Below are 20,440 nucleotides of genomic sequence, written 5' to 3'. Positions count from 1 at the left end.
CGAGCTGTGAAAAAAAGCTTTCTCTTCCACTCGCAGATTTGTACCTGTCAATCAAAGTCGGCTTCAAACAAGCCACTGGGGCTCAGGAACAGCAGAGAAGAACCACGCTGCAGTCTCAGAGGATTTAGGAGTGGCGTTAAATTAATCTTCAGCTGGCAATTTGACTCTCCTTCTCTCACTATGTTGTTGCTCTTACAACAATTATTATTGATTTTGGTGGTAGGTTCCTAATATGCCTCCTAATGCTATTTATGCATGTTTAGCATGGTCATTTTAAAGACTTTTTTTTAACATTGTCATAAGTTTAAAATTTTACTTGCAGGTTTTTGGAGACTTTATTTTGTGTTTTGAATTGTTATAACAGGAAATCACTCCAAAAAGTGCTACATTAACATTATTTTAATTATCATGTGCTTTTCTATTTAAGACCTTTTTCTTCATTGTCTCACTTTTCAACAGGAAGTGAGATCAGTGTGACATAGCTGAGATATTGGAATGATACGTGACCACTGTCTGATAACATCACTCTGTTTGGATCATGACCATAGCTCTAAGTAAAGAAGAAAAAGAAAGACACACAAAAACTTTTGCTTGGAATTTTGGGGTGGGGTGGGGGGTGGGGGGTGGGGGGTGCAAGAAGAGACATGAATGATGCTCTGCTCAAGGTGAACCACCGCTGACCTGTCTGCCACATAAATTATTCTGTAGTTTCAGACTCCATTCCAAAGTTGTGGAATTGGGTTACAAGATAATTTCACAGGCCACTTGCTTGTCTTCCTTGGCAGTCCAACTGGCTAATTGAAGAGAGTGATTTCCAGTTTGGGCAACTATTCAGAACATGGCAGTCAAAATCTGAATGATTCAAAGACTCTTTCCTGTCCCTCTCTCACTCTCTTTTTAATATCCTGAATATTTTTCTCATCCATACAGACTACTAGTAGGCAAGAAAAAAAAAAGGCTCAGATTCTGATTCAATCTATTAATTAGTGATAAATTAACAAAGCATTAAAAGTTGGAACTGTTTCTCACTGCAATTTATAAAATCAGTATATTTAAAAGTACAAAATATATTTATCGCTGTGTTGGAAATATCTCCAGTATAAGGGTCAAGCACGGAGGATTTTACTCAAGGATTTTTAACACTGATAATTTGAAACTGTAGGTGGTGTGTGTCTTTAATATAATCTAGACTGTAGGTTACATCTATCAGCTTTTGGCAAAGAGGTCAAGTCATTTAAGGTCATGGCATTTCAATCAGGATCAAGTCTCAGAGTCCATTATGGGGGAATGAGAGGCCAAGCTGCAACTGAGCTAATCCTGGTGTATTTAACCAACATAGGTTCAGATGTGTTGGTAATATGTGTACGACCACTTGAGATATTAAATTGTCCTGATGTAATATTGAAGAGCTCTCTCTTTTTTGGAAAACATAACGTAGCAGTGAAAATAATTGTATGCAACACTTTTAAGCAGCATTAATTGAGGGTCACAGGTCACTTTGGGATAAAAGAAAAGTGGAAATAAAATGTTTACATGAAATAAATTGGAAGCAAATAAGTTGTGTTTATACTGGGACTGTAATCTCTCATGATGATCACCGGCTGGAGCTCAGTTTGTTTTTATCTCCATTCATATGTAGCCCAAACACATAACTAAACATGACGCTAATTAATTACTGGAAGTTAAAGTAATTGTGGATCAAGTGAAGTTCACGAAGCTGCGGCTACGGTACCCGGGGAGGAACAAACTTATCTTCAAACAAAAGCGCGAAACGCTTTCACCTCCCCAGTCAGTCCGTGCGGATCGCGGCGAAGCGCAGCCTCATCACGGAGAACGGTGCTGAGAAAGAGTGAGAGAGAGAGGGAGGGTGTGCATGTGTGTGCGAGAGAGAGAGGGAGAGAGAGAAAGCCAAAACCAGAGCCAGAGAGACGAGAAAGATAAAGGAAAGACAGACGGAACGATAGACTTGTGCGTAAAAAGTACTGGTGCCCCCCTTCTTCTTCTTTTTCTTTCTCAATTTCCATTAGACAAAAACTCAAACCGGCTGCTTGGATGATCCAGAACCTATCGATCTGTCAGTACTACACCTGGATTCACTGACCAGCCGCACAACAGGCATGTCCCGAAGGAAGCAGAGCAACCCCAGGCAGATCAAACGTAAGTTTTTTTTGTTTTTTTTTAATGTTGTCTAGCCGCTAAAGCGCGTCTCCAGGCTTATTAGAGTTAGCAGAATATTGTAATGATAGTGACCACACTGACGCTGATTCAGCAGCACTCAACTGTCGCCACTCATGTTGCCTGTCACGGTCCAGACGCTTCAGTTTCCCTCCGCTGATATTTTGTGTTTTTTGAAGAATTGATTTACAATCCAAATCCCACGGTGCTGCTGGCTGAAAAGTTTCACCGCTGCTGCCAAGTAGTAGCAAAATGAAGTTATTTTGTTGTTCGCGTGATGTGACCCTATTCGAGTTTTCATCCAAAATTGCAAATAATGCATCAGTGAATCACTTCGACTGGGTGTGCAGACTAAAGCGCTTTATGCCAATTAATCACATGTAGTCTAATTGTAAGTTAAAGGCCATTAATAAATACTGAATCGGTTTTGTGAGATTGGTTTAATAGGCCGAAGTGTAATTTCATTCAGTAAATATTTTTATTTGGAACTTATTTACACACTCGCCTTACACACACTCCAACTCATTACACTCTTCAGATGCTTTTCTTTTCCACACACTTGCAGGATAGTGTGCATTTATTCGTGCACACACACACACACACACTTGTTTTCAAACTTCCCATTAGAGGCTACATTATGTTAATATCCATTGGTAGTGTTGACAAGTGTCACAAGTTCTAGCACGTTTCAATTTTTATTTCACTGAACTAGCATTCATCCGGGGAAAGAGTTGACCTCATCTCTCAGCAGCTTGTTTTCCACATATTTGCATCTAGAATTTAGATAAAATTTGACCTAAATTTTAATGGAATGGTATTTGTTTTATATGCATGAGAACATAGAGAAATTAATAAAAAGTATAGCCCCATTGTCTAAATTATTTTAAAAGTGTGTGATATTGGTAAATTGTCTTTCCCTTCAAATTTAATTTTAATGAATTTATAGATTTCAAAAAATATGTGGTGACCTGTTCACACACTCCCACAAGCACATGGACATAAACACAATTTGATATCTTAAATACAGCTGACATGTGAGTGGGTGTGCAGTGTGTGTGTTCAGTTTGTCCACTGTATGCTGTTACTTGTAGCTGCTGCTGTAAGAGGCGAAAAGCAGACTGTGGTTACTTTGGGGTCAAAACATGAAATATCAATCCACTTTCAGTCATTTGTTTTCTAATCATCGTATCTGTGCTACAAAATAATAAGAAGAACTTCAGCAACATTTGTTTGTTTGTTTGTCTGCATGTGTCCAAGCGTGTTTGTGTCCATGTGTGGGTGCGTGTGATGCCTGTGTGTGTGTGTGTGTGTTCCCATGCATGAATTCATGAGGACAAGTGCAGGTTAGTATACTAGAGCTTGTTTTATTACTTTTATGTAAGACAGGTTATGCGACACAAGAGATTTGTTTTCTTCAACAAACTGTAGTTGTTATTGTTTAACCTATTAAATAGATACGCTCCGTACATTAAAAATACAATTTAGGGCAAATTTTATTTTTGAAATTGGATTTATTTATAAGACATTTCAACATATTTGGGATTTGGGATTATTTAAGTAAGAGTAAAAGAGTAAAAATGATGGAAAAACAATAGTGAAATCAAACATTTTAAATCAAGTTTGACATTTTATTTATTTTGCTTTTATTTAAATAATTGTAGAAATATGTGTATATGTATATATGTATGTATATATATATATATATATTTACATATACACACACATAAATTTCTCGTGTAGTTTAGTACCGCATAGTTGCGATAAACTTTCAATGAAAAAAAAATATTTAGCAGAAACATCCTTTATTTCAACTATCTCTGGTATACATATTTGTGTTTTTTGCTGGCTGCTAGCACAACCCTACAACCATTTCTAATCAACAAAGCGGCACGACAACATATGACGTGATAGGCCCACTCATCTTTGGACCAATCCCCATCGTAGCATCCAAATACTTTTGAGCAAAGGAGGTCGAACATTTGTGTTACGCTTTCATCATTGTGACCTGGCCTTATGTGAATTAGTAAGTCATGTGTAAGATCTTGTTAATATGGAGCCGGTGTGCAGCCGTATAATCAAGCCCTAGTTAGAAACAGAAAGGTCACGAGGAGCCTAGATCCTCTCTCCTACCCCAGGAACTCTGGGAAAAAGGCCGAGGAGGCACTGCACAGAAAGTCGGCACACACAGTCATTCTAAAGGACAAAAAGGTTGTTGGGCGCAGTCCCCCCCCCTCCTCCTGCATACATTGGACTGTTATCTAAAATTGTGATTTATGCAGTATTTTAATATTTTGCTTATTCTTTCCCCTTGGGTGCTCTCTGAGCGGTGATAAAAAGGCGATGCTGAAAGAGCACCATTAATTTGCTCCGATGACTGGGGAGATATGGCCAGATAATGGGAAAGATAAGCAGAGAAGATATACCATCAGAAACCCGATTATTACCATTAAAATTCCAGCCCAGCAATCTGCAGCTGGCTGATAATTCCTTCTCCGTTTCCACCACTTTGGATGATAAGGCAAAAAATAGTCACTCAGTGCTCCTTGATTAGGCTGCCTGGATATCCCGATAATGCAGTGATAAATTATGTATTTCCCCCCTTGTTTTTTTTTATGAAACGTTACATCTGATTTTATATATATATTTATATATATATATATATTTGTCTGGCCCCTTTTCTGTACCCCCCTCCCCTCGTGGATTTTCCAAGAAAAGAAAACCCCCCATACACTTTTATTGTAATAAGTGTTTGATAGAAAGGGGAGATAGTGGTAGAGGTGTTTTGTGTGGGAGCACATATCAATGTTATCAGCTCATCTCGCAGGGCCAGCTGCTAGCTGCTGTTGTTTTTAGCCTTATCACCCCGTGCCAATATGCCAATAAATTGCCCAGATTGTTAGCTGTTCCAAGGCGGGTCAGTAGAATTTGACAGGAATGATGAAAATATCGCTGATGCTCTGCGGATTGCGATTAGCTGCTGTAATATGATGTGTGAATTCCACCAAGCTCCCTCTATCCGCTCTTCTGCCTCCTTCCTTTCCTCCCTGCCCCCCACCCTACGCCAACCCCACCCCCCCACCCCACTCCTTCGCCTCTCCCCTGCTGATGGTGGTGTCCATACCTCTATTGGTACTGAGAAGAGAACATTTTGATGCTTAATAGGAAGAAAAGATATGAACAGGCTGAATTGAAACCAGGCCCCTCAGAGTAATTTTTCTGTAAAATTGCCCCCCAAACTTTCATGGCGTAGAGGGGAATCTGGATGATGTAGGGAGCGTGCCTCTGCCAATGTTTATGGGAACATATTGAAGCAGCCCTCTGAGGCCATGGTCGGACATCTAATGTCAAATGTGCTTATTAAACTGACTTAGTGCTCTCCCCTTTACTGTTGTCTTCGCCATATGGACCGTCTGAGAATTCATGTTGCTTCCTCTGGCTTTTTAACTCAACATTGTCCAACCAGAATCCACCACTATATTGTATTGATTATACTGATCGTTTACTGTAGGTTTGTATAAGTGCACAAGTCCAAAGAGCCTACCACTGTGTCATACTGTCAAAATGTCTTATCACCCCATGTGATAATGACCATATATCTGTAAAGCCGTTCACCTGCAGTTAACAGTATTTTTTGCTGTTGTTGCTACTTCACTTCATTTTTACCTATAACACCTTGATGTTATAGTTGGAACGGAGAATGAAGATGCTTTGGTAACCATTTATTTCAACCCATATGTTTCGATGCACTGTTGGCTGATATATTTGATATTTATATATATCATAATAATGACGAATATGCTTTGTGGTTATTTATCTGCTTCTATTTATATTTGCCATCAAATGACCTTAAAACCAGTATAGTGTAGGCTACCTGACACCCTGGAATTGTTATAATAGTGTCCTTGTTTTTTCTCAGCTCGTCAGGTTGGAACAGAACTAGACTCTCTGCTGGAGTCTGTTCTTTTTTTATGGTAGCTACCATTTTTATCCATCTCTGCTTTACAGTTAATCTCTCATACTCCTTAGTATAAGGCCACTTTATGTAACGTTAGCATACTGTTTATCATATCAGGTGACATTTATATCTTTGAGGGGCATTTATCAGAGGCAGATTACAGTAGTAAGGGATAAGGGGAGTGTTTACTGAATTGACTGCGACTGCCAACATCCTGTATCTGAATTTGCGAGAGTGTTTGCTTGTGTATACATTGGTGCATGTACAGTATGTGCAATGAGCATGTGGCTTTTAGCAGAGCTGTTAGCTTGATGTATTTTCCTTTTTTTCTCAGGGACAGACTTCTCATCCATATTTCCAACAATTTAGCTCCGCTTTGCTGTTTTGTATAAGGAAAGCGTGCTGAAGCTGTGGAAGTCGTATATGCTGCGTTTCACCCTTGGCCTAAAAATGCTGGCAACTTCAGCAGTCAGATGTTTTGGGGGTGTAAAATCAAAAAATGTTTGCATGCCAGCCTCCCTGTATATTTAAGGGTTTCTCTTTCATTGGGTGACAATCTCGGCATGTCTCTTGTGTTTCTCTTGTTGATTTCTGTCAGAAGAAGAATGGTTGTTGAATGCCAACTTTCCCTCAAACATCTGTTCCTTGCCAATAACAGCTTGTGCCGTTGCCTCGTCTTAGCTGAAGGATCCCCAATTGCCTCCTCACTTTTGACACAAAACAACAATGCAGATGAATGTCATCTTCTTGTAATGTTCTTTCTATTGTGTCGAAAGTACAATAATTCTTCTATAGAGAAAGTATTTTACGATGTTGCTTTTACTGTTTATGTCACAGACTTCCTAGCTATAGGGAGAGTAGTGTATAGCCGCTGTTGTTTCCTTTGTTGACAACAGTACTGTGCGATGTGTTGGATGGGCTGAGGTTGGCAGGCGATGGCCTGGCGCTGCCTGTGTCGCTGTGCCTGCAGTGCCCGGACAGCAGTGTGAGATGTGGGCTGGGTAACTGAAAGGTGGAGGTCACTTCCTCACACAGTTTCCTCTTTATCTTCCTCTTTCCTGAATTCCACTGCTATTATTCCAATAACTGGTCCAAGCTTTCACCATTGTGTTTTTCATTCAGGCTTTGTAACTGTCACCAAGGTGAAGAAAATGTTAATTTTAGAAATATTTACAGATCAAACACAATTTAACAAATGCTTCCAATGTTTTGTCCATTGTCCATTTTACGTTTCAGTCCCTGACCGTATTCCTCTCTGTTTATTCAGATTTTATATCAATGAAGTCCGTTGAGCCCCCAGGTAACAATTGACTTTCAGCCTGCTTTAAGTTAATAGCCTTGTCTCTTGCTTGTAGGGATCAATATTGGTATTAATTAATCACCATTATCAAGAGCAGGATCTAGTTCCATTTGTTGTTACATCAACAAAATATCAATAAAGAAAGTGGACTCCCTGATCGTCATGGCAACTTCATCTCTTAGGTCAAAGAGAGTTTATCTTATCTTGCTGCTGAGAGTGGCAAACTGCTTAGGAATCTAGTTTAGACTGAAAGATCATTGATTTAAGGCTTTTTTACCCCCACCTTGTTGTTTCAGGAGAGGGGGGGCACAAAGAAAGGCAGCATTCTAATCACAACAAAGATGTGAGATTTAAATATTGATGTCCAAAGGCCATTACAGCAAAGAAGGCCCCTGGTCTCGCTGTTGTTCAAGTACGTCCTTTTAAGACCCAGACAAAGCTTTGATTTGATTATCAGAGGTGTCACCGTGGAGTATGTCTGTATAGCTGACAGTGTGTGGCTGCAGGGGAGATCAGTTTCCTGCAGCCACCGCTACAGAATGTTAACAGATCAGGCTCTACATCCTTGTACATCTGCAGGCCTCCTCCCGGCACTCGCTGTTTACGGCCCTCCCTATTTCTTGATAATGCAAAGTTTCATTTGAGATGAAATGATAAGTTGATCTGCAAATTTGTCAATTAACATTAATTTAGTTGATGTACTAATGCACTGCTTCCATGTTCCCTGATTATGACGGAAAATATTGAAATATTGGACTGTTGTTCTGCCGAAACTGGACAAAAGGACAAAAAAATGACTAATTTTTTGTTTTTAGTTACTTTATATATAGAGACATTTTACAGAAGAAAAGATGAATCATTCTTTCAAAGTTGGTCAAAGTGGTCACTTATTTTTTTCTATTATAGTTTTAAATACATTTAAAAAATCTAAATATGGTCACGTGTTGTGCTCATGTGTTGTGTTCACACACACACGCACACACACCGAACACACAGTAATAATGAGAGTAAATGTACTAAGTAACTGTCCAAGAGTCACAGTTGTGCTGAGATTCAGTAAATTCTTGGTAATACATTCTTTTCAACCTGGACGTCCTGTGTACATAGTTTAATAAAACACAAGCTGCATTAAGTATTTGACAAATGAGTAGTTTGCTTCTATGCGTATTAGACTTGAGTAGCCGGCTCTCATGGTTAGTTGGGTCCGGTATGAGTTATTTTGGTGGTGGAAGGCCTGAGTTCTTGGATGTACCTCATCATACTGCAGAATGCTCCTCAGGGTTGGAGCAGAGAGCAGGGGCAGTGCCTGCTTTTCTTTTTTTCTTCCTCTTTTTGCCTCCGGGACACAATTGCCTCATTTAACATTCTCTATTTGGCCCCTGCCAAGAGGGGAAATAGCCAGGGTGAGTAAGAGAGGCCGCCACACATCATGAATTCTTCTTTCATTTAACTTGCACAGTCCCTTTTCACCTTGGTGATGCACATGGATCAGGAATGATGATATTGCTCAATTAAGGGGATTTCTGAGGTTGCTCCTGAGGTATTGCAGTTATTTTTGCGGCATACCGAGGTTTTGATGTATCATGGATATGGATATTGGGTTCATCACATTTGTGTGATGCTTTGACATCTCCATAGCCCAGAAGAGAAACAGCTCTGCGCCTGCAAAAGCATCTTGTCTCTGCCATATTCAGAAAGTCTTTCAGTCTTCCATTGCAGAGATGTAAATAACTTTTATGTCTGTATGAGGATTTTTTTTTTTTTTCAATTTTGATTAGCCACAGTTAATCAAAACATTTTCATGGAATATGTCAAAATTAATATCCGGGTATTGACTTAACCTTGGATGAGCAAGACAAGGCTTTACTAGGAAAAATGACTCATGATTTGTAGTGTGTGTGTGTGTGTCAACAATATACTGCAAAATTACTGGCCTTGACTTTGACTTCAACCAAATAAATGTTTCCAGTAATTAGAAAATAAATGTGATGGTCCTTTTTCAGAAGAGATGATGTTAAGGAGGGACAGTTGAGCACCATTTCCTGAGCAGAATAGTCGCTGGCACACAAGAAAGTGATGCCCTAAGAGCTGTTCAGTGTAAATCTCTGGCTTGGCAGGAATTACTGAGGATATATTTGTGGGGGGCAGCGCGATGCAGAACTTTGCATTGGAATGAAATGCAGCAAGCTCTATAGTTAAGAGATAGGTGGCAACAGAGGATTAAGTAACAAGCTTTTCAGTTCAATTTGTACATCAGTATTTTCAGCTAGACGAACGGCACAAAACACATCGCATCTTAAGGCTGCGGTGGAAAATCACTAATGACAAAGCTTTGTAAATAGATAAACAATTTATGTCAAATATGCTGAAAATATAAAACAAACTTCAAAACATGTTAATACTTTAAAGAGGCTGTGTTTTGATTTGCACCATTGCAAAGCTTGTAAAGCTGTTGACAGCACGGCTTACACATCATGTGATCAGTGGCCATATCTGCCTGCCTGTGGTTAGCAGTGAGCCCTGTTACAGAAATAGCCATAATGGGGCCATATTACATACAGCACACTTTGATGACGATCGATTATATTTACAGTAAATTATGCAAATCAGATTAGACAGAGCGTGCGCGATATTGGACAGTGACGAAAGGAATGACGTGTGGCAAGGAGCACGTCTCCTGCTCCTTTTTATTTCAAAGCAGGCTTTGTGAAATGACAGAGACATCCATAGAGAAATGCAGCCGCTATTATTTCATATTCAGCCAATATTCTTTCTCTGTGTATTTCTGAGAATGCTTATCTAGTAATTACTAAAAACTGTTGACATTGAGCAAGTGCTGTAGCCAACAAAAAATGCCTTTTTGTCTTATGATATCAGATTGGATTTTTATCTTAGGTTTACACACTCACGCATTCCTGAAAACTAAAGATAACTGGCTCAAACTCTTTTATTTCTAGCCTGAGTATAGAATTAAGAGCCTTGTTTAAAAAGCTATAATCATTACATCCTGTGTTCATGTGGTGAAATACTGACAATATTTTCCACCTCTGGTTCAGTCTAGGATGTGCTTAAGACATACATTTGACCATAATCAAGTTTTTTAAGCTTCAGAAACAGGATAACAACTGGGTCAGATGATAAGCGAGGGCAAAACAGGGAAAAAAGCCTCCTCTGATAGACGAGGAGAAAATCTGATTGATTGATGTCTGCTGGCTTTGCCACCATCACAAGCCAGTTGACAGTTGGTTTGGGATCAGATGATTTCACTCTTAAGATTGGGGTTGAGGGGAGGCTAGGCAAATATGAAGGACACAAAGGTCAATGGCTTCTCTCCTCCTCTCTGTATCTATCTCTCCCTCGCAATAGCTTGCTTTGACAAACTGTAATATGTTGCTAAGCTTTGTGGCAGCAGGACACATGGTCATAGTTTGTACAGTAATATCCTATTGCAGTAATCTCACGAGGAATGATTGAAAGTGCTGGAGGAATCTGGTACTAGCAGGGACCCGTTGACATCATCAGCTGCTGTGGACTGTCAGATGTCTCCTGACTTGTTTGAACTGAATTTTCCCATGGGATTGAATAAGTTAAACAACAGCCTCGACTTGAAGTAAATCTGTTATTGTAAGCAGGATCTGATAAGACGGTACCATATTATGAGTTTTTGTTGCAAAGAGGCCAAAAATGGAATCTCCAGCGAGTGTCTCTCTCTCTGTGGTTTCGGAAAAAGACGAACATGGAACCCTGACAAAGGATGATTGGATGCATATTGTAAATAAACACCCAAGTCCCTCAGTCTCTCCATAAAGATGTTCCATACAACATTTCAGCTGCGCTGGCTGCTGAGATCATGCATCACTTAGATGAAGTGACAAGAGCTGCTCTGGAGTTGACCTCGTTTTGGCAAAAGTCACGTGAATTACGTTAACCAAAACAAACACTTGAGAGATATTTTTTGGTCTTAACAATCCTTAATAATGCCAGCGTTTGTCATTTTCTTTCTTTAGCTATTGTTATGGAAGGGAAATTTAATAAGACAAGCCTTTGGTGCCAATAGTGATGTCTGGGATATTGAATAGAAGGCCTTGACTCCTCTGAAGGTCCATCTCTAATAGACATAACAGACGTGTCCATTAGCTTTATATAAGGGATGCTTTCAAGATCAAGGTCTCACTTGTAATGAAGTGGCTATGCAAATGCAAGTCAAATGTTACATTTGTGAATCACTTGTTTTAATCACGTTTTTATTGAAAGAAATATAGCCTCCCCTCAGAACAACCAATCAAACAGCTAAAAAGGATAATCCGAAAAGACAATTCCAATCCAAATGGAACCGGACATCATTTAGGAGAAGAGACAACAACTCTTTGTTTGTTTGAAGTGGTTGATATGACATCCTACTTGTCAAAGACTCAGGGCGAATAAAAGGGACTTGTAATTACCATAATTATCTCTTATATGTTTTCACCTAATGATGTCCATTAAATGCCTGAGGCTTCATTTGCAGACTGCCTCACTGTAGGTTGGCATTGACTCATAATACAGCATGTAACATTACACAGCGCACAAGTAATGAACTTCTTTCATCAAAGATGTTTATCGTGCAGTGCTTCTGGGGGGAAAAGCCAATATACTTCAGCTTTTTGTTACAGCTGGATTATAACAATTCTCATAGTTCCCACTTATCTTTCAAATTTTCTCTACATGTGATATCAACCCAATTGGCTTCATGTCTAAACAGGATGGCTCTCTAATCTAGACTGCAGTTCGTTTCATGTAAAACATCTCATTTTGTGGCTTAGGCTGGTGGCTGTCTTATCATTACATAATTCACTGCCCTCCTCCTGATTTTCTTTGTGGCAATTTATTTAAATTCCCCCATGTTTATACAATACATTTCCTGTGTCCTTTCTTTCTAAATGATTGCCTTTCACAAGTTCAAAGACTCATCTTCAAGACTTTCGGTAACTTTTCAGATACGAATTCACGGTGGAGAGGAAAGCTATTTTGCTGGTGAGCAGAAGAGGGAGAGTTAGTGCATGTCCATCTCTGTCTTGAGGCTGAATCCAGAGGTTGAACTAACCCCGATCAAAAGCACAGATATAGCACTCTAACAGTCCACACCTCAGCAAGTACAGCGTTTGAGAGATCATGCCTGAATACATGTGTGCTGTTCTGCCTCTGCGCTTAGGCCCTCAGTCCTGCATGTGGCTCTGCTTCTGTGGTTGCCTTGGTCTTTGTCCGCCACCTATCAGCATATCAGCACTGTCTCTGAAGCCCAGTTGTATAATGCACCATTTATGGCTTTGTGGAGGGAGATGGCGGTTGGGCGGCGGAATAGCTCCAGGCCTTCCCCTCAGTGAGTGGATTAACGGCGGCCTGCTTTAGCGCACACTACCGCGGTGTGAAATCGGCCCCGCTTCGGCGCCGGCGATGAAGCTCCCTCTCTCTCTCTCTCTCTTTCTCTCTCTTTTCTCTCTCTCTGTTTCCTCACCTCCATGCAAAGCCTCTCCCTGCCATCTGTGAAATGTGGAAACTCTGTGTCTAAGTTGAGTTCAGATCCCATCCCCTCCGTCAAGCTGAGGCCAGGAAGCAAATGGGCAGGCAGTCGGTAAAGGGGGTTTGCGGGAGGGAGGGGCGGGGGGGGGGAAAGGAGGAGGTGGAGGAGGGTGGTGGTGGTGGCGGATCAGCTCACTGATGTCGTGCCGCGTGTGCAGGAACCCTGCCTGTTCTCCGCGGGCGAGTTGGAGGAGGGTCCAGGCCTGGGTGCCGGCCGAGAGATCTCTGGTTCCTGCTTGCAGGTCCAAATCCCCCCTCTGTGTGTGTCTGTGTGGAGACGAGGCAGTGGCACAGCTCCCCTGAGCCCCTGCCCAGTCCTTTGAAGATAAGATGGTGATACAGAGTCCCTTTCGGTACGTCGCTAACCGATGGTCTTTGTGTGACACACATGCCTCTCTCCTTTCGAGCCTGCGGCTGAAACACCTATGGTCTTTACTGAAACGAATCAGCTGTATGGCCTTAGGTCAAATTAGATTTTGAATGGGTGGCAAAATCCTAGATTGTATGTTTAGGATATATATTTTTTTCATCATTTCATGCTGATAACTTAGAGTTCTGCTGTGGTTGATATTTCTATTTGATTTCCCTCCACTGAGAAGAATCACTTCCATAAATTCACCGACTACACTGGCTGCTGACTTAATTTTTCCAGTTTTCCATGGCAACGAGTTGTCATCTTAACTGTGCTGATTTCTCTGCTATCTGCGCTGTATTGCTCTTCATCATGACAGTTTTTTAAACAAGTTCCTCCTCTGCATTTATAACCATATTTTGTGTCACTCTCGGGCCAATTCTCCCACTTCTGGCTCTCCACAGCAGCTTTTCACAAGAACGACCATCATAATCAGGCTTTTGAATTATGAACTCAATATTCCCTTTTTTCCCTCTATCCTGTGGCTTTGGGGTTCAGATCTGTGCATAATGTCTTGTGATTGCATGGCATTATGGTGGTTTGGAAAGCTGTGTCGAGGTCCAGCCACGTATCATCTTTCCATAGACAATGTGGATCTCTGTGTCTCTCTGAGCTCATCAGGGATGGGGCGTTGATTGCTTTTTGATACGCCTCCAACGTGGATGAGATCCTGCATACATCAGCTAATTAGAATGTACTTATACTGTGTGTGTTTGTGTGTGACAGACCCCACACTTCTCAACAGATCTTCAGCCCAAGTGCTTTAACCACACTCGCTAAAGGCTTTATCAAATTCCTGACAAGAAAAGAAAAGCTAAACAGTGCAGTGGTAGGGATGTTGTGTGTATATGTGTGTGTGGTTTGTGTGTGGGATTTGATGACAGGGAAAATAAAACAAAGAAAATGAAAAGAGAATATATAAGGACAGGAGTTACATCAGTTTTTGTGTTACAATTCCACCAACCCACTTTATACTCATTACATATAGGGGAAAATCAGATGGCAGATGCCAGCTCACTACTGTTCCAGACTACAGTCAGTACTGTCAAACATAGTGGCAGCAATGGATTTAAATACACCCCACAACACCTAATGACAGTCACTTTGCTAGAAGCTCTAAATGGATAACAGGCACAGCAGTTGGGAGGGAAGTTTCAGCAGCTAATTAGGCAGCACAAATGAGTGAGTGGTATCATCCAATACACCTTGATGATATAACGGTTGTGAAACATCATAGAGGGAAATTTGGAAAGTTTTGCTGTTGTCTCATTGACTTTGGATTTTGGGGTATTTTACCAAGGCCATATTCGTCTAGCTTCCCGTCTTCTGCCTGTTCATCAACAATCCTAGCCCATGCTATGATCTGTGGTCGTCTCTATATTTCATAAAGCCATCCTATTACACCCCCATGGCTTGCTGGGAACAGCACACTGCGGTCTAGTCCCCAAACAGCAGAGAATAAAGTGTAGGATGTGGCACTGGAACAGGAATCTAACTGCTGTTTCCTCATGTAATCTTGACTTGGATCTTAATTCCAATAAAGTGTTTTCTTTTTTTTTTACACAGCGTAAGCCAGATCCAAGCAAGAACACTCCACTCGTATTTCTACCGCCATACTTCATTGAATATCATTTCAGATAAGAGGTGTAATCCCTTGGGTGGGAGTGATGTATATTGACCAGCTCAATGATAGCGATACAGTGCATGTCTCTGATCTGAAAGTGGTAAATAACTGTTTCTGTCACTGGCTCAGTCAAATGGCATGGCATATTTAAAACTGAATATCTTGTTGTCTGTCTCAAACTTTGGTCTCTGTTGGCATATCTAGTATGTCAGGACACCTCCAAGATGTAGGTAGTTGATTCTTTTGTGCTGAGCATAGCAGCTAGTGGTATTCTGCATACTTGAATGGCTAGATAAAAATGTCAGTTAATCAATCAGAAATTAGTTAAAATCTTTAAGCAGCTGTCAGGCTGGTATATTTTGATATTCGGACTCAGAATCAGAAATATTTTATTAATCCCGGGGAGAAATTCGGGCAACTCATGTGCTCTGCAGCTGCTATTTGGTGCCTTTTCTCAACTGAGTCTACATCAGATCACTGTAAAAAATAGTTAGAAATTTCAACAAAACTATTTTGCTGAATTTTTTTATATGGACTTCATTATTCATGGTTAGAAAAGTCAAACCAGCATAATTCATTTACGTACACTAAGTATTGCTTAGAGTAAAGGACCTCATATCAGCTCATAAATCAATTTGACAATGGCATTGTTCTGTAATTATCTGAAAAATGCATTGATTTACTGTAGCACAGTGATAGGTAAATATATGTATGTGCATTCATAGGTAGATGTGCAAAATCTTTATTTGCAATGTTACAGGTAATTCTAGCTGTTACGATGCAAATGTACAACATTTCCCTCAGAAATGTAGTTGCAAATGTTGTAAAAGTTGCTTATAATCATATTCATACAATAAATATAAGAAAAGTGGAAAATTATTAAACTGTTAATTATTTGTTTAGGCTGCCAGTATATAAGTAAAGCCCTACTGTGTGTTCCTGGCTCTCTAAAGTGAGTGTAAAGGAGCCCAAACAGTGAGCCAGGTCACTCAGGTCAATACGACACTCTTACAGTCTTACCTCTCAGAATGACTGGGTTCCTTCCATCTGTAGAGAGCAGCCCTCTCTGCTACCACATGGTTCATTCCATCAGGGTTTGTTTTATCTTGACTGGCCAGGCCCATGACCCCTCACTACTGATAGTTCAATAAGAATGCATCCCCGGGACATTGTTGAGAATGAAACTGGACTTAAATAGGTTAACTTTTCTTGCACATAAAGTTTTTTGTGTGTGTTTTTGCATCTGTGTATGTATTCATCTACTGACATATACATCTGTATGTTGAAAAGTTAAGTATGACATCCTCAGACAGTTAACGGGAATGACATATGAACAGTGTCAGATTCAGCATGAAAAATGCATCATCAATTAAAGTCGAGGTGAAATGAAAAATGTCATTTTAATCACATCCCTGGTAATATTGTGCATCTATTTGACAATTTAGGCCAAAAAAATACAGAAAATCAATTTCTTCGTATTCTTATATCAAAATCCGATCATTTTTTCTTCCAGTAAAACTAAATTTCACGCGTGCTTACGTAAGCTAGGACCAACCAATTTCAACCAATCAATCTGCAACATTTAGCCGCAGAGCACCAAGAACACTCGGTCAGTTAGCTAGCTACTGCGCTGTGGAGAACGTCTGTCTGCGCCCACTTTTCAACGATCAAATCAAGTCCCTCCAATGATATGTCCCGCCTGCACCTCCTGTTTCACTCGGAAATACGTCACGATACAGAAGCTAGATACTCTCGAAATGCCGTTTCAGCTCGACTTTAAGTTTGAAGCATTTTGAAAAATATATACAGCAAAAGCAGCGGTGGAGCTACCAAAACTAATTCTAAAACACAAAAAAGAAAGCGATGGCTTTCATGCTCAGAACTGTTCAATTTCATGAGCCTGCAGAGAGTGTCATGTTTACTTTCCATCGCATAGAAGAAGAGAAATGAACGCTCTGGGTTCCCAGTAAAGACAAACATGAAAGGAATCATCAACAGTTCTTTAGGCCCTTTCTCTTGTGTTGTGTGTAATGCAGCTTTTTTACTGCCTAGGTAGTCCCTGCAATCCGACTGCTGTTTGAAGTCAGCAGAAGTCAACAATATTTGCTTTTCAGCAATTCTCGCCCACTGTGTCTCTCTGTTGCATTTGAAAGTCTGACCAGTGTGGAGTCTCTATCAGTTCACTCCTTGGAAGAAATGGCTCAAATTGGGTTCGTCAGTGGATTGATGATGAGGTCCTTGCAAGTGCAGGGTTGGTGCTCATTGTTGTCATGGGGTAAACAAGACGGCTATGGTTGGGGGAGGAGGTGGACAGTGATTGGGAAGTTGGACAAAGAGGATGGAGGGTGCAGAAATAGTCTCAGCTCAGACCTGCTGGGGTGCGATCTCACCAAAGCACCCCCCCACCCCAACCCACCCCGAATAAAAAAAGCGACAGGGTAAAAGAGAAGAAAACAGGAACTCAGCACAGCTCCCGGGACCAAATTTAACTCACTTCAATATCTTCCCTTTATTCATTTTCTTTATTACTAGTATTGTGTTAATTTTTAAATTTAGTCAAACGAATCAAAAGCATCAGTGTTTGTTTGTGCCTTAATGTAAAGGGCCTGGAAAAGAAATCTAAATTTAAAATAAAGAAAAATTGTATCCAAGAACAAGTACACAATCGGACCAGGCATTTGATGCCAACTTTGAATTTCAGACAGTCCACAAAATGTGCAATATTGAGAACATGTGTAATTAGTCTGCTTCTGTGCTCCTAGCTCTTTTGTCTTAAAACATTTAACTGCCCTGCGATGGAGCTCACTAAATTAAGTGATGTGCACAACCTATCCCCAATATACATTACTGTAAGTTTTCCTATTTCAGCAAGCACATGTTTGTGGATTAAGTGCTATTTCTAATGGCCTTAGCCAATGATTGTGTATGAAAGCTGCTCCCTTTCAGCAGCTGAGGTGTGTGTGGGTGGGTTAGAGGGAAGGCTGTGAAGCTGCTGAGACCCTGGCGTTATCAGCACCAGATGCAGGTTGACTTCAGACTTTCAATGGAAGGTAAAGGGAGAGAGGGGGGAAATTAATGAGAGCCATAAAGCCAGCAGGATAAATAATTAGCCAACTGGTTCTAAGATCCATCCGTTCATTTGCAGCTGCAAATAAATTCTCCTGGCAAAGTTTGTTTGTCAAAACTGCAGCCTGACGCTATTGGCTCTTTTTTGTTGCAATTGCATACATGTGTGCATTTTAAGATTCACTTGTTGGTGTTTCGCTGCGCTGTCCCTTCATCATTTCTCATGTATATTCTAGTGACAGGTTTCTCTGTCCTGCCACCGATAATTGGCCGGACTAGTGCTTCCTCCAAATGTGTGCACAGACTGACTGAACAAAAGACAATTCAGCCGTCATAACGTTCTTCATAAATCAACTGGATGAGAGAGTGTCATATTTGTGTCCACAGTTTTGTTTTGAATAATCAGAAGGATATAATGTTGCTTGTTTACTTGTGGCTGTTGTTTCCCCAGCTGAGCTTCTTTAGCAGCGCGGTTGTTAAACACATTGCTTTGTACAGATACAGAACCAGACGTGCCTCAAACTGCATTTATGTCCGACAACTGATGTAATTTCACTGAACTGATAGCTACTTTGCCATGCCCTCGTCAGGATCAAAGCTAATTTTTGCTGCATTAGAGGACACTTTGTGACAGTGTACTGTGTGTTGATCTGAAGTGTTTACATGCGGTTCACTCCCTGAGGATTTTGTATTATTGTTGTCACACTATATGGAGCACAGCCGCTTGTATTGTTCTAATACTCCACCGGTACATTTGAAAAGAGCTGAGCAATCACTGAAAGACTTACATTATCCGCCAGTCTTTGATCGCTATTCATGTGTCTGCGCAAAGTAATCTTCTCCTCTAATCTCATTCACAGATATAAATAAACAAGTAATGCTCTAAACGAGAGAGAGAGCACACGAGTGAACATCCAGAGGATTATGGTAATTTGTGGATAAATAGAGGTGTTTAAAAAATGTGACTTTTTATTAAGAATGTTTAAAAATCAGTTTTCACTCCATGAACCCAGAGAATTTATCAGTAAATAGACTTTCACTCAGACATTCTGCATTAGTAAATCATGGAGTGATTATCTTTTATGTGTATTTGGCTGATTTTAGGAACACATGCTGTATGATTGTAACAGTTGTTCAAAACGTTATTTTCTATACAGTCAAAATCCCCTGGGAATTATAGAATTTTACAGAGCTTTAATGTAGAAAACAATCTTTGGGTGATTCAGGAAAAATGTCATCAGATTATAATTTTCCCAGCATATTTGCTCCAGCTGCATGCATCACACTCTTCTCAACACTGTCTGCAGTCACATGAAGCAGAGCTTTACATCTGGGCAGACAGTAGTCCACATTAGTGTCGGTTGACAGTTGAAGCTGTTTGTTTAAGAGAACAGCCTTCTGAGTACATATAAATGGTCAAATCCAATCTCTTAGATTAACTATATCAACCACCATATCTGTAATCTGTCATTTTTTCTTTCTTTAATGGTGTCAGCAGTATATCCCATATTGGTCGGACTGTAATGTCTTTACTGATCTGGCCCTGTCGGTGTGTGTGTGTGTGTGTGTAGTTTTCTCTAAAGATCCACCCGCTTCCTTTTAAACTGGTTAACGTAGCACTCACTTCCAAACCGCTATATAGAAATAGCAAATCTTCTCGCTAATGGTCTGGTTTGTGTTTGGAGGTCATATACCTCGGTATTAAAATGAAACCATTTCATCACCAGGTAAAAACTCCTCGGAGTGATTTAACTTAAAATTAAAAGACCAAAACTCTAAATGCCATCCAAATAAAGATGCCCATATTGGTGATTGATTTTTCGTACATTGCTCTTTTTTGTCATCTCTTCCAACTTGACATTTGGTAAGTCAGAAATCAATTATGTCTCCTTCCCAAATGAAAGGCTGAAAAAAAACTAGTTTATGACTTTAAAGTCAGCCTAGTTCGCCTTTGACACGGCACATTACAAAGGGAAAGGAAAATCACACTGCATACCTGATCCATAAAAAAGCCTTTGAAATGGATTGCTGGGTGGGATCCAGTCTGGCACAAGTCATGGCATTGATGGCACAGCCCCTGGGCGCAGGGATACTTGGCCTGGACAAGATGGTTGCTGGGCCCGTATCAGTGGGCACTGGCCCATCCTCTGGGAGCTCCTAAGCCATGCCGTCTGAAGAAGAACTGATGGGGTTGGCAGCACATATGGGCATGCTACGGGTTTTATTTCAGTCAAAAAAACAGCCCCGATGTTATCGCCTTCAGTCACCAGCACAGCAGCATTAGCAGGGCTGACCAAGATGATTAGACTTCACAGGAAAAAAACCTTCCTGCAAATTAACTTCAAAACA

The 20,440-nt window shown here is 40.5% G+C and overlaps 1 protein-coding gene across 1 annotated transcript in view; it reads left to right on the top strand.

Annotated features, from left to right (window-relative positions):
• Positions 1-1,808: 1,808 nt before the first annotated feature.
• The window catches only part of zfpm2a (zinc finger protein, FOG family member 2a), a 114,288-nt gene continuing 95,656 nt past the window's right edge, over positions 1,809-20,440 (top strand). Inside the window, exon 1 of the mRNA XM_069656208.1 lies at positions 1,809-2,157. Coding sequence (XP_069512309.1) covers positions 2,118-2,157 — 40 coding nt within the window. The 5' untranslated portion in view covers positions 1,809-2,117. The remainder of the gene's footprint in view (positions 2,158-20,440) is intronic.

This window comes from Semicossyphus pulcher, unplaced genomic scaffold (assembly GCF_022749685.1).
Source record: "Semicossyphus pulcher isolate SPU_LCO1_2020_fin unplaced genomic scaffold, fSemPul1.0.p SCAF_9, whole genome shotgun sequence".
Classification (NCBI taxonomy): domain Eukaryota; kingdom Metazoa; phylum Chordata; class Actinopteri; order Labriformes; family Labridae; genus Semicossyphus; species Semicossyphus pulcher.
This window is presented reverse-complemented; position numbering and strand designations above follow the sequence as displayed.